This window comes from Moschus berezovskii, chromosome 25, assembly GCF_049115385.1.
Source record: "Moschus berezovskii isolate FMDL1 chromosome 25, NW_MosBer_1.0, whole genome shotgun sequence".
Lineage (NCBI taxonomy): Eukaryota > Metazoa > Chordata > Mammalia > Artiodactyla > Moschidae > Moschus > Moschus berezovskii.
The window spans coordinates 40,875,718-40,891,062 of NC_142484.1; the positions used below are offsets into that span (position 1 = coordinate 40,875,718).

The 15,345-nt window shown below is 34.7% G+C and overlaps 1 protein-coding gene across 2 annotated transcripts in view; it reads left to right on the forward strand.

The window, feature by feature from the left end:
• TMEM135 (transmembrane protein 135) overlaps positions 1-15,345 on the forward strand; it is a 279,124-nt gene that overhangs the window by 189,217 nt on the left and 74,562 nt on the right. For both annotated transcript variants that reach the window (XM_088832490.1, XM_055416171.2), the window contains one exon: positions 10,857-10,903. In XM_088832490.1, coding sequence (XP_088688616.1) covers positions 10,857-10,903 — 47 coding nt within the window. The remainder of the gene's footprint in view (positions 1-10,856; positions 10,904-15,345) is intronic.

A 15,345-nucleotide genomic window follows, 5' to 3' on the forward strand; every position in this document is an offset into this window, starting at 1 on the left:
TACCCCGGCAGTATAGCAAGCACTGTAGTAAATATATAGGCAAAGGTGACAACTAGTGGTTCCTTGGCTACTCTGTTTCTCCTGACGATCATAAGGTCTCCTGATGGTCTAGAGCTCATCAGACCGTCTCTGTATCTCTCTCCTTTTGGCTTGCTCAGGCGCAAAGTGTTAGTAATGCATAAATAGCTGATCAGTTTTTTTTGAACGGGAGGGAGGGTGGATGCATGGCAAAAATATGAATGAAGTACACATGAGGCAAGGAGAAATTTATTGCTCTTTTCCAGAAAGCAGAGATGAGGTTTCAGTATTTATTTGTGTAATGGAAGGAAAGGGGCTCAGTGAATACGGGGAGGAAACAGGCTTGATGTGAATAATGAAGGCCAGGCAACAAGGAGCATCTTTGGACACATTCAGGCAGGAGTGGGCAAAGGCAGTGAGCTGGGGTAAGGAACATTTAATTGAGGATATTAAAGAAAAGCAGAAGATTTCTGTGGGAGGAAGTAGTTAAACGCACCATCTGTTTAGGTCACTAGTAGACTTTAAATGACTTCAGGATATGTGTTTTAACCATTTTGAGGCTTAAATGGTAAAAACAGCCTTCTTTCCCGGGTCATAGTCATATTTTGTGTATTTCTGGTTATTTTTAGGTTTATAAAGTATTCACATATCATGGTATTGTTTCTTTGTTAGAGCATTGAGAGGGATAATTTTCATATAATCCTACGTGACATAGTGAAGACAGCCACAGTACAGTTTTTCCCTGCAAGTTTTGTAAGCTCTCTAACAGGAAGCCATGTATTGTAAATCTATCACTTCCTGAAAAGTTATTCCAGAGAAAACAGTGTTTTTCAGCTGAATGAACTTTACTTTCATGTTATTTGTGCACTCGACTTAAATATTCTTTTGGTTTAGTACATTATGAAATTTCTAATACACAGTATTTTATTTTATTTAACCACCTCTTTCTTGGTGCAAATAGAAAATAATGAAATTAATTCTATGTTTTCACATAGGTATATTCAGTTTCAAAAAATAAAAATGGTTTCTAAAAGATCCACAGTTGAAAAATAGGCAAAGGATATGAAAAAGTAGTTAACTGACCAAAAAACAAAAAGATTTATAAACCTGTGAGGCTCAATTTCATTCATAAGAAGAATGCAGCTGTATCATTTCTTTCATCCGTCACATTGCAAGGATAAAATGCAGTTTTGTGGCTATAGGGAAATTGTTCGTGTCAGGGTATGGCTACTTTGATATACCATTGATATGAGAGCATATCAGAATTAAACATGCACCTATCTTTGATACAGTGAATTCAGTTCTAAGGATTTACCTCCAGAGATATGCGTGCAAGTTTACAATGTTTGCTTTGGTGTTCAATATATATTGCCTCCACTCTATTTATTCACAGACTGTTTAAATAAACCTTAGCATTCTTCTGTGTATATGTGTGTAAAATTTAAAAGTATAAAAGAGTGTCTTTATTTGGCATGTATCTTGGCACAAATGTACACACACATACACAGACACACCTACACAATTCTATACAGACAGAATACCAGAGCTCTAGACTATAAGGGAACTTTCTTTTCATTGTATTTTTGTCATTCAGTTTGAGTTTTTGTTTCTCTCAAGTATATGTATTAATTTTTTTAAAGTTTTAAATGTTTTTGAGATATATCACATGCTATAAAAGTGTCAATTCCATGGGCTTTTAGTATGTTTATAGAACCGTGTATGTCTCCATATGGTCTAGTTTTGGAATATTTTCATCGACCCCTGAAGAGACCATATACCATGGGCAAACTCCATCAGCCCTCACTCCTCTAGCTCTAGAAGCCATAATTCTACTTGCTGTCAGGACCTTTGCCTATTCTGAAATTTCAGATAAATGGAGTCATAACAACATGTGGTCTTTTGTAACTGGCTTCCTTCACTTAAATAGTTTTCTTGAGGTTCATTCATGTTGTATTACACCCTTCATTATTTTTTTGAATTAAAAAAATCAAAGTGATAATAGCAATTTCAAAAGCACTTATCCTGTTTAAGTATATTGTACAATTGTTGTGAAATGGAAGGGAATTATAGAGAAATTATTTTTTGTCAGTAGTTACCGTTTCTTGTCTGATGCTAGGAGGGATTGGGGGTGGGAGGAGACGGGGACGACAGAGAATGAGATGGCTGGATGGCGTCACCGACTCGATGGACTTGAGTTTGAGTGAACTCCGGGAGTTGGTGATGGACAGGGAGGCCTGGTGTGCTGTGATTCATGGGGTCACAAAGAGTCGGTCATGACTGAGTGACTGAACTGAACTGGACCATTTCTTGAGCGTCTTTGATGTACTGGTCATTTTCTTAGGCTTTATGTATGTTATCTCACTCAATGCGCAATCTGTATAATAATTAATATTATTTCCATAAATGAGTAAACCGTGATATGATTATTTTGTGTGTCAATTTAGACATAACAATGTAAAGTATAAAAATAGATGTGTGCAGATGCATACTTGACAGTTAAAGTTAGAATATGTTAAGTGTAGAATTACCATGATGCACAGTGGGAATGTCATTTACTAGCCAGACAGGTCTAATAGAACTTTTTGCAATTATGGATATGTCTGTAACTGCTTGTCTGTTATGGTATCCACTGCTGAATGGAGTCCGCTGAAGATGAGAGAGGAAGGTATTCAGCTGGTTACTGATTAGGGCGTGTACATGAGGAAGATACCCCAGGTCAAAGAAAGAATGACCTGATTAGAAGTGCTTAATTGGGTGTTTGGCATTCAAATAGCAGTAGGAATAGTGTCTGTTCCTATCAGCCAGCCTGGAAAATCTCAAGATTCATGTGGCACTGGGTAGAGTACACATAAGGGTCTTATCTCAGCCGGGGAATAATTAGTCCTAGGTTGAGCACTACCCCATGCCCTCCTAAAATATCTTAAAAGCAAGTCATTAAAGGATTTGACTGTTTCCAAGTAACTGTGACCAAGAACGAAACTCAAGAAGATTTATGGGCATACAGAAATATCCAACATCCACCAAGGTGAAATTCAGAATGTGTGATATCCAATAAAAATTACCAGGCATGCAGTAAGAAACAAGAAAAGTTGACCTGTAATGAGGAGATAATCAATCAATTAATACTGAATGAGAACTGACAAAAGCTGTTAGTTGGCAGGCAATGACATTAGAAAGCATTGTTATAAGTGAATTCTGTAGTTTCACAAGAGTTAAAGACATGGAAAATGGGGGAAAAATCAAATCAAATTTCTAATTATGATATAATAGTTACGTGTGTAAAACTTACTGGGTGGCATTAATAACATTATACATTACAGAGGAAAATATTAATGAACTTGAAGACATAAGAACAGAAATGATCCAAATTCAATCATGGATAATAAAGGGATTTTTTTTTTTTTTTTACAAAATAGAAAATTACTGAGTTGTGGAACAACTTTAGGTGACCTACTATGTAATAATTGGGGTTCCCAAAAAGGAAAGGGAGAGGGAGGAAATATATTTCATGTAATTATGGTTAAAAATTTTCAAATTTGATGAAAACTGTAAATCCACAGATGGAAGAAATTTAATGTAGCCCTAGTTAAAAAAAAAAAAACATGAAAAAGACTACTCTAAGACAACTCATAATCAAATTCTAAGAAGACACTGAAGCGGTACTCATTGAGCCAATTACTGAAATAAAATGACCCATCAACCTAGAAATTGATAGCCTGAAAAAATAACTTTAAAAACAAAAGTCAAAACTTTTTTAGACATACATTTTTAAGAAAAATATTTAGAATATGTTTTCTGTAAAATACATAGAACTATAATGGGTGACAGTAACAGCACAAATGTTAGGGACAGGGAAGAAACAGAAGCATACTGTGGAGGGGTTCCATTTTATATGGTAAGTGGTGTAATACCACTTGAATGGAGACTGTATCAATTTAAAGATGTTTACTATAAAGTCTTTAAACAAACAAACAAGCCAACAATGGAGGGAAGATGGAGTCTTTTAAAAAAACTGAGTTGATTCAAAAAAGGCAGAGAAAGAAAAAAGAAACAAATAAGGAACTATTGAGGGCTTTTCTGCTAGCTCACTGGTAAAGAATCTTCCTGCCAAGACAGGAGACCCAGGTTCAATCCCTGGTCTGGGAGGATCCCACCTCCTGCAGAGCAACTGAGCCTGTGCTCTAGAGCCTGGAAGGCACAGCTCTGAGCCCACGAGCTGCAACTACTGAAGCCTGGGCGCCTAGAGCCTATGCTGCACAACGAGAGGCCCACACACTGCAGCTGGAGAGTGTACCGCAAGTGGAGAACAGCACCCGCAGTCACCAGGACCCGGCACAGCTGAAAATAAATAAAATTATGAAAAAGAAACTATAGAAAAAATAGCAGGAGGACAGATTTAGTTCTGAACTTACCAATAATCGTCTTAAATATAAACAGTCTAAATATGGCAAATGAAGAGCTGGTGGTTTCAGACAGGATAAAAAAGCAAGAAACAGCAATATATTGCCTATTGGCATTGAATATAAAGACCAAATCAGTTAAAAGAGTGGAAAACTAATGGTAACCAAAAGAAAGCTGGAATTACTGTCAGATGAAATAGATTTCAAAGCAAAGAATGCCAGAGATAAAGAAGGTAATTTCATCATGGTAAAGTAGGCGTGATTCTAAATGTCTTGTCCCTAGCAGCAGAGCTTCAGAATACACCAAGGAAAAACTGGTAGAACTGTGAGGAGAGATTATGGAGACACCTGCATAATTACAGCAGGATATTTTGATACTTTCTCTCAATAATTGTTGAACAAGTACACAGATAAATCAATAAAGATTTATTGAGAAAGACTGGAACAACACTGTAAAGCAGCTTGACTCTTGCCCGGCAACGGCTGAATCCACATTCTTTTAAAAGGCACATAGGTTATTTACCAAACATATAAAACATATTCTGGGACATCAGATAAGTTTTGATAGTTCAGTTCAGTTCAGTTCAGTCGCTCAATCATGTCCGACTCTTTGCGACCCCATGAATCAAGCACTCCAGGCCTCCCTGTCTATCACCAACTCCCAGAGTTCACTCAAACTCATGTCCATCTAATCAAGTCCAATGAAGTATTTTCTGACCCTAATAGAATAAATAAGTCAGTAACAAGAAAAAGATAGCTGAAAATCCCCAAGTATTTGGAAATCAAACAACACATTTCTAATGAAGTCATGAACATGAATTTGAGTAAACTCCGGGAGTTGGTGATGGACAGGGAGGCCTGGTGTGCTGCAGTCCATGTGGTTGCAAAGGGTTGACACAACTGAGCAACTGAACTGAACTGAATTAAGTCATGGATCATAAAAGGCAGCAAAAGCAAAAATTAAAAAGTATTTTCAATGGAACAAAAATGGACTCTAGCATATTAAAATTAGGATACTTGTACATCAGATATTAGGAGGAAATTTATATCATTGTACATCTATATAGGAAAAAAACAAACAAAAACGTAAACCAATGGCCTAAATTTCTACCTTTAAGAAACTAGGAAAGCAAAATCAAACCAAACAAAAGGGAATTAATAAAAATTAAATTTAAGTAAACAAGATAGAAAATGGAAAAAGAAAATTGATTAAGCAAAAACTCTGTTTTTTATAAAAATCAATACTTTTAATAAATTCATAGAGTAAAAAAGACAAGAAGATTCAAATTGCTAGTATTGGGAGTGAGAAAGGTGACATCACGACAGAGTCTTACTACAGAGATAATGAGGGAATGCTGTTAAAAACATTTTGGGTGTGATGGATATGTTCATTATCTTAATTCTGATTTTACAGCTATGTACCTATGTCAGAAATTACAAATTTGTACACATTAAATGTCAGTTATACCTCAATATAGCTATAAAATTTTTAAATAGCCACACATGTGAAAATTAGCTGCAGAATTAAACTATGGAGCAGTATTCTATAAGATCTTTGAGGGTTAGAATCATTTTTAAATATCTTCTGTATAGAATGGAAACAGTAACACTTGACCAATATTTGTTTAATAGAGGAAATGCAAGATACAACTAACAGGGTAGTTCAGTTCAGTTCACTTGCTCAGTCGTGTCCGACTCTGCGATCCTATGAATCATAGCACGCCAGGCCTCCCTGTCCATCACCAACTCCCAGAGTTTACTCAAACTCATGTCCATCGAGTTGGTGATGCCATCCAGCCATCTCATCCTCTGTCATCCCCTTTTCCTCCTGCCCCCAATCCCTCCCAGCATCAGGGTCTTTTCCAATGAGTCAACTCTTCGCGTGAGGTTGCCAAAGTATTGGAGTTTCAGCTTTAGCATTAGTCCTTCCAATGAACACCCAGGACTGATCTCCTTTAGGATGGACTGGTTAGCTCTCCTTGCAGTCCAAGGTAGACACGGATGTATCACTGGCTTTTTAGGGATCCAAGTTTCCCACTATGAAAAAAAATACGTTACCTAAAGTACGTTTTACCTCTAAAATTCTATAATTTGAAACATAGAGACTATATTCTTCATTTAACTACAGTTTGCATCTATTTGGAAAAGCAGTCTGTTGAAGTTAGTGTTTAACAGATTTAGCACGACTAATTAAAAAAAAAAACTTTGAAAACTGTATGTTGCTAAAAATGAAGTCCTTTCTGTAGCATCTTTAACATAATACTGACCATCTTTCTCAATAAAATTCAAAAGTCTTTTCCATTGGTTCTGTTGCTAGAGTCCCCTTGTTTATTGCTCATCCCCTCAGAGTCTCACTAGCAAGTCTTTGCTTCCTCGACCACTTTGTGTGAAACCACCCTTTTGTCTCCTTATCCTACTTTGTTTTGCTTCAAAATTCATTACTGTCTGACATCCTAATGTGACGTCTTCTCTTACCTTACCAGAAGATGAGTTCCACAAGGGCAAGGACTTGTCCATTTTGTATACTGTTTTAAGTTCTACAATAGTGCCTGGCGCATGGTATGTGTGAATATTTCTCAAATGAGTCGATCAGTTGTACTTTAATAATATCCCTACATATTTCCTCCTGTTTGCACAGATTTTCATGTCTTAAAACTATTAAAAAAAAAAAAACCCAGTGAACTTCAAATATTGGTGATTTGAGAAGATTTCATAAAGTCCAAGTCTACTTGCTTTTAAACAAAGGTTTTAAAAACCTTTGCAGGTTTCTCTGTCTCTGGATGAGGTTTTTATGTCTACATCACTTTCATGAATAACAGAACAAAATAAAAAGAATCTGCTAAATCCCTGACACTGCAAGTATTGTCTCATTTAATCGTCCCAACAATTCAAAGAGAGGTGATATACTCACTTTACAAATAAGGGATCTGAGATTTTTACGGGAAATTATAAAAAAACACATCATGTCTGCATCTCCTTTGCTACCTTGCAAGTAGGACATCGGTACTATCTTTCTAGATTCCATATATATGCATTAATATATGATCTTTCTCTTTCTGACTTACTTCACTCTGTGTAATAGGCTCCAATTCTTCCGCCTCATTAGAAAGCACCAGAAGTCACACAGAACTAGATTCAAACCTTTATTTGCCTTATCCCAGAGCTTGAGTTCTTAAACATTATATTCTTTCCCAGTTTCAAATGTATTATTCATGAAGATAATTGTTAGTTTTATGTGAGCACAGATAGATCTAGCATATGAGGATAGAGCATAGCAACATTTTGAGGGAGGCTTTTGGAAATTTTCTTTGGAAAAGATAGAGAACTTAGGAAGGACTTGTGTGACATTTCCAGAGTGGTATGTGAATGGAGTTTGTGAGGGGGATAATGACTTGTGCAGGGAAAGAATGAAATACTGAGCATTTGGGAAGATTGGCATTGCCCCAAGGGGATTCAGGGAAAGGGAAATAAAAACTGAGTTTCTTGATCTAGATCGTTGGCTAGCAAATTATTGCCAGTAAACAAACTCACTTGGAATTTATAATTGATTAAGCAGTAACTGAAAATTATTCTTTATGCTTTGTCACATTTTCAAAAACAGTGACGTGAACCTTATGCATCATGGATAAGGTATTTTTAAAGACGAGAGAGGAAAAGAAGGATATAGAAGAGAAGAGTGTGTGCATGTTTATTAGATTTGATATATTTATAATGAAAGATTTCATATATTATTTTATAAGAAATTAATAAAAGTAAGTGTTTTGTAGTAGTTGATACCCATCCTTTTAAAAGGATGGACTTCCCTTTGGCTCAGATGATAAAGAATCGGCCTGCAGTGCAGGGGACCTATGTTTGATCCCTGGGTCAGGAAGATCCCCTGGAGAAGGAGATAGCAATCCACTCCAGTATTCTTGCCTGGAGTATCCCTTGGACAGAGGGGTCTGGAGGGCTACAGTCCATGGGGTCACAAAGAGTCGGACATGACTAAGTGATTAACACACACATCCTTTTAAGAAATTAAGTTTCTTTAAACTAAAAAAAAATACAGCTGCCCCATTTCTCCTACCACTGTCCTGCATCCTGTAACATATCTGCTCTTGATATCTGGAGTTCACATTTCTCTCTCCCTCTCTCTTCCTTCTTCTTTCTCCCTTCTTCCTCCTCCTCCACATTCCACACGGAAGAGATCATATGCTGCTTGTCTTTCTCTGACTGACTTATTTCAGTTAAAGCATGGTGCCCTCATGGTCTTTCCATGTTGTGCAAATGGCCAGATTTCATTCATTTTTATGGCTGAATAGTCTCCCCCGACCTGTGTGTGCGTGTGTATGTTTGTGTATACCACGGTTCAATTATCCATTCATCTACTGATGGACGCTTAAGTTGTTTCCATATTTTGGCTATTGTAAACAGTGCCTCACGTATGTCTTTTCCAGTTAGTGTTTTCATTTTCTTTGGATAAATATTCAGACATAGAATTGCTGGACCATATGGCAGTTTTATTTTTACTTTTTTGAAGTGCCTCCATACTGTTTTCTGTAGTGACTGCACCAGTTTACCTTCCCACCAACAGTACATAGGAGTTCCCTTTTCTTAATATCCTTATGAACACTTGTTATTTCTAGTCTTTTTGATGATAGCCATTCTAACAAGTGTTAGATGATATTGTATTATGGTTTTTATTTACATTTCCCTAATGTTGAGCATATTTTCACGTACTTGTAGGCTATTTATTTGTCTTCTTTGGAAAAATTTAATCTTCTGACCATTTTAAATTGGATTATTTGTTCTTTTGATATTGAGTTGTAGGCGTTCTTTTTATATTTTCAATTTTAGTCCTTTATCAGTTATGTCATTTGTAATTATTTTCTCCTATTCAGTAGGTTTCGTTTTCATTTTGTTGATGGTTACCTTTGTTTTTCAGAACTTGTTAGTTTACGATCTCACTTTATTTTTGCTTTTGTTGCTTTTGGTGTCAGATTTTTAAAAATCACCACGACCTATGTCTAGGAATTTGCGAACTATGTTTTCTTCTGGGAGTTTTATGGTTTCAGGCCTTATGTCCAAATCTGAATCAATTTTGAGTTAATTTTGTTTGTGATGTAAGATAGTGTCCGGCTTCATTCTTTTGCATGTGTCTGTCCTGTTTTTGCAATACCATTTATTGAAGAGACTGTTGTATCCCCATTGTGTATTCTTGGCTCCTTTATCATAAATCAGTCTACCATGTATGCCTGGGTTTATTTCTGGGTCCTTTTATTCTGTATCATTCTCTATTCTCTTTTTATGCCAATACCATACCATTTTGATTACTGTAGCTTTGAAATATGGTTTGAAATCAGAAAGCATGGTGCCCATCCTCTTTTGGGTTGGTAGACTTATATATCTCTAAGTCATTCAGTTTGTGTTTATAATGTGTATCTTAAGCCAAGGTGACAAATCTATCAAGCTTGATTTTTAATAGCAAAATTTTTACACTTTCCTTAGGTCAACTAGAATTTGTATTGGGAATAGCTGAACACTATTTTGTAAAACCGTTTTTGTGGTTCCTTGTGGTCAGTCTTTAATAGTTGATGATTATTCACTTGTCATTTGTCTGTGATGTGAGGACATTAATTTTTGTGTTTAATTTACAGTTATTGTTGACATTGGAACACATTTTACAACATCTGTTTTATTGATTTAGAACAATTTTATGGAGATTCACTTTCTTGGCATAACTAAGCTTTTGGTAGGACTTGGATTTGGATTCTGTTTATATACGTCTTAGTATATTGTGTTTAGTGTGATGTGTTTTAAGGGAGCTTCTTTAATCCAGATTTATTGTATGTTCTGATGCTTGTTTTTAGAGGAATTTTTTTTTTTTTTAATATGGAGTCTATATCCCATAAAGGATGATTATATTTTTAGGGGCCTTTCTTATTGATTATAATTGGTTGCCAACTGGACTATGTTTTATATTTTAAAATCTGGTTATCTTGATATAATAGTTAATAAGTTTTATGATTTTTCTGCTGAATTCACTATATAAAAGCCATTGTCTTTATTCTTGGGCTACTTGCTTCTTCAGGAATTCTTAGATATAGTTTTAACAGTTGGCTATTCTTTTTTGAACCCTGTTACCCTCTACTGAATCTATATACATGCACACATGCATATATAGTGTTATATATCTAAATATGTATATATATATACACACATATATATTGTATAATGTATGTAGTTTTATTTATTTGTATATGTGTAAATATACAGACTCATTTATGCCTTGATATAACATTTTGAAAGGTAGGGACTGTGATATGTATATGACTGGTTTTGTACACCTTTTCATTGTTTCAGGTATAAGGTTTAACAGTGGGTATTTTGCTTTGATAAGATACACAAATGATGATGTCAGTGTTCTCTTGCAAGTAATATATTATCTCCTTTTTATAGGTCCTTTTGTTCTGCATCACAGCTGCCATGTACATGTTCTTTTTCAGGTATGTTCTATCTATGTACTTTAATAGAAAAAATATTCTTCCTTGGTAATTTTAAAATCATCTGTATAACTAATATGTTTTCTAAATTACTATTCCCCATAAATGACATGAATTTTTGTTTGATTTGTTTTGTTTTCTGGAGTGGTCAGAGATAAATCACTGCTTCTTAGTGAAGAGAGAAATAGAGGGAAAGAAGATGTGATTTTTTTTGCATTATGTTTATAAGTTCATCTTGGAAAACTGAATATATAAATTAATAGTCCTCAGATCTTGAGAAGTGAATTTTTGCTTTTTTGGCCCTCATTTTAGATACTCATCACTCTCTTTATAAAACAATCAACATTTCAAATTTAAAGAGACACGTGTACTCCAATGTTCATTGCAGCACTGTTTATAATAGCCAGGACATGGAAGCAACCTAGATGTCCATCTGCAGACGAATGGATAAGAAAGCTTTGGTACATATACACAATGGAGTATTATTCAGCCATTAAAAAGAATACATTTGAATCAGTTCTAATGAGGTGGATGAAACTGGAGCCTATTATACAGAGTGAAGTAAGCCAGAAAGAAAAACACCAATACAGTATACTAACACATATATATGGAATTTAGAAAGATGCTAATGATAACCCTGTATACGAGACAGCAAAAGAGACACAGATGTATAGAACAGTCTTTGGGACTCTATGGGAGAGGGTGAGGGTGGGATGATTTGGGAGAATGGCATTGAAACACGTATGTTGTCATATGTGAAACGAATCACTAGTTCAGGGACAATGCATGTTATAGGATGCTCGGGGCTGGCATGCGGGGATGACCCAGAGGGAGGATAAAGGGAGGAGGGAGGTGGGAGGGGGGTTCAGGAGGGGGAACTTATGTAAACCCGGGGCAAATTCATATCAATATATGGCAAAACCAACCAATATAATATTGTAAAATAATTTGCCTCCAATAAAAAATAAATTAATTACCTAAAAAAAAAATTTAGATGAGAGAAAAGTGATGGTAGGGCTTAATCTAAGTCTTTTGCAAAGTAACCTAGCACACTAATCACTGTCTGTAAAACATTAAGTTAGTTTGTGGTGTCAAAGTTGTATTTTTCATGGACACTGAGACTCTCAGGAATGTGGGGGAGTGTTTGAGTGGCTCAAAATTGTAATGCCAATAAATATGGTGTCTGTCATTGTTGCATAAACACAACAGTATGGGAGTAAGATTTTTGATTAGGAAGAGTCCATTCTTCCATTTGAAGTAATACCAGTAATTCCTGTTTGTTTCACTCTTTTTACACTTGTTTGAAAGACTTCTTTCTTAATTTTTCATGATATAGGCAGAATTCAATCACAGCAGGAAGTACAAGTCTTTTAAAATTAAAATTTACAATGATTGACAAAGACAGTTATGGATTTTAGTGAGACCTATTTGATAGATATCTTTTTTGTTTAACCTAAATAAGACAGTTCAACCATAGCAGAATGTTTAAGCAACTAATTTCCTGTTAGAACATTCTAATAAATATTTGATAAGCATGGTGATATAATTTTAACTTCCTTTGACATTATAAAAATGTTATATGCAAATATAAAATGATGATGTTGCTTTAATTTTTCATGTAAAGGATGGACAGGCTATTAGAAGGAAAAAAATGGATGAAGTTTTTAAGGTGGGGAGGACTTATTCATAATGGAGTGCATGGTATTTTATGTCAGTTATTAGTGACTGAGAAATCATTGCAGCTACCTGGGGGCATTTGTGAAATCATATGACCTACTATTTTTAACATACTTTCTTATATACGTTACAACTCCTGTAGTCGCTTTCTTATATTTTCGTAATTTAGGGGTGTGGTATGGGAGTTGAGAACAATGACTTTCATTTTATCAGTTTCTAAAACCTTAATTGTATTCAGATGCATTATTAGGACAGTATTACAAGTTCATGTAGTTTATCTTTATCCTCTGTCTAATCTGAAGGTACCTAGTGGGAGAGATGTTAAAAAAAAGATTAAAAACTTAGAAACGTATCTTTTCTTGGAGTGCATAGGAGGGAAGTACAATATCAAGTAAAGTTTTCTGTGTGTGTGTGAGAATTCTCACCAAACCCAGGTTGTTCAGTGAAACAGTCCTTCCCAATACGGCACTTTAAGACAGCATGTTTGATCAACATTTAGCATTTCTTAGTCATCAGAAGGTTTTGAGGTTTAAAAAATAAACTGTGTTGAATATGGTGATAGTGCCCAATGTTAGTCAGGGTGCTAGGATATTGTACTTTGAAAACTGCTGCCATCAAACTAGTATTTTTGGTGTAGAAGAAAAATCAACCGTATAAATATGTATTTTGGTGCAGAGCTACGGAACCTTTTCCTGTTTCAGTCACAAAGTCTAGGTTAAAAACAACAATTTAAAATACTTTCCAGAAGGCTCAATACAAGGTTTTAGTGCCAAGATAAACATTTTCCATTTTCTGAGGAAAGGGGTTGTTTTTCTCCAAAAAGAAGCACTATCACCAAATTCCTAGTGTTCTTGGCAGAAGTTCGTTTGAATAACTCAACAAAAGAGGTTTGGTAAATGGTAAAATAAAACCATTTATAATGTACTTCAACCAAAGAAAACAGTGCTATATGTTTGTCTGAACTCTAGCATGTGTTTGGAATGCACAAACAAGTTAGTAGTTAGCAAGGCCAATTGCATTAGAATATTTTGGTTTTGAAATTCAGCTTTATTATAAATACAGATATCTTAGGACTTATTTATTCCATTTATTAACAATTAGTTTAATTCTAATTGCATAAAATAAGATCAGTAAATATCAAATAATATTGTCCCTATGATTCCATTTATGGTAACCTTTACTAAGAAGAGAATAAGGGAAACATTTTGTATTAGAAATGAGTCAACTTGTGTTTTTATCCTAACCCATAAATGGGAAAAAGGTAAATGAGACCCTGTTTCAATACAGAGAAAACTTGCCAATTTTATGTTTTTTTAAAGAAAGAACTTAGGAAGTAGTTCCATAAGTATTTTCTTAAAATGACATAGGATGTGATAGTTATAAAGTGAATTTACTTAAAAAACAACAGAGTGTTCATAGTATTGAAACCATGGTTATTAAAATATGTAGTGAAAATATCTTATGTTTGCATAGCTCTTAGTTATTTTATAGGTATAGGTGTTTTCACATTATCCCATACATGCTGATCACTTTTTATCTTTTTTTTAAATTTTTTAAATTATGAAAGTATGATATATTTATAGGAAACTTAGAAAATGCAGAACAGGTACATACAGTTCCACTATATATACAATTATTTTTTTTAAGTTGATAAATTTAGATTTTTAGTTGGAGTTTCAACATCAAACTTTCAAAAATTAATAGAATGAATATACAGAAAAGTAGAAGGATATAGTAGGCCTGAAAAACACTATGAATCAATTCAACATAATTAAGATTTATACAGTTTTCACACAACAGTGGGCTACAAATTCTATTCAAGTTCCCATAGACTATTAACTAGGAGACACTGGAACATATCCAGGGACATAAAACAAGGTACAAAAATTTCATGGTCTAAAGGTATTGAAGTCATACAGAGCCTGTTCTCTTGTCACTGTGAAATTATGTTAGAAATCAATATCAAAAGATATTTGAAAATAACCCACATATTTTCAAGCGCAATGTGACATTTACCAAGAAAGATCTTTGACTTAGCCACTGAAAGCCTCAATAAAGTTAGAAGAATGAAAAGACACAGAGGGTTATTGCAGAGAAGGAAGCATTTAAATAAGAATTTAATACCAAAATGAGAAGTTAGTATTAAAGACACTTTAAACACCCCATCATACATGGTGATCTTGATTTTTAATTGGTACCCCAGAAATAAAGCTTACAATGAAATGAAATTCTGGGAGTACTTCACAGGAGTGGGTGGAGGAAAGCTAGTATGTGAAGAGAAAGGTCTAGTATGTGAAGAGAAAGGTCAGTTCTTAGCCAGTTGGCCATCCAGCTGTCTGTTGATATGAATTGGGGTACAATATTTTGAAGAGTGTTTTGAAAGAAAAAGCCTCTCTGTACGGTTCCAGTGGGCATTATTCATAATGTTTGTGCCTTTTTTGTTTAAGCATTATATTATTTTGTATGTTATTGTCATAACTGCCTGAGAGCATGTCTGTCACTATCTTTAAGGTATTTCTTTACTTCCAAGCGTGTATTTATGGGTAAAGAAATGTAAGTTTTTTTTTTCAAGTAAAAGGGTTTATCATAGTTATTGATTCAGGCTTGCTTAGGATCTTCCCAACAGTCAATGTGAAGAAAATAAAGAGTTTCTTTTGAACCACTTGCTCTTTCCTGTTTTAATTGAGAAACAGAGGAGAAAATCAACAATAATGCACGCACTGCAACAAAACTATTATGCTTAATCCTGCTCACAACTTTTAAACGTT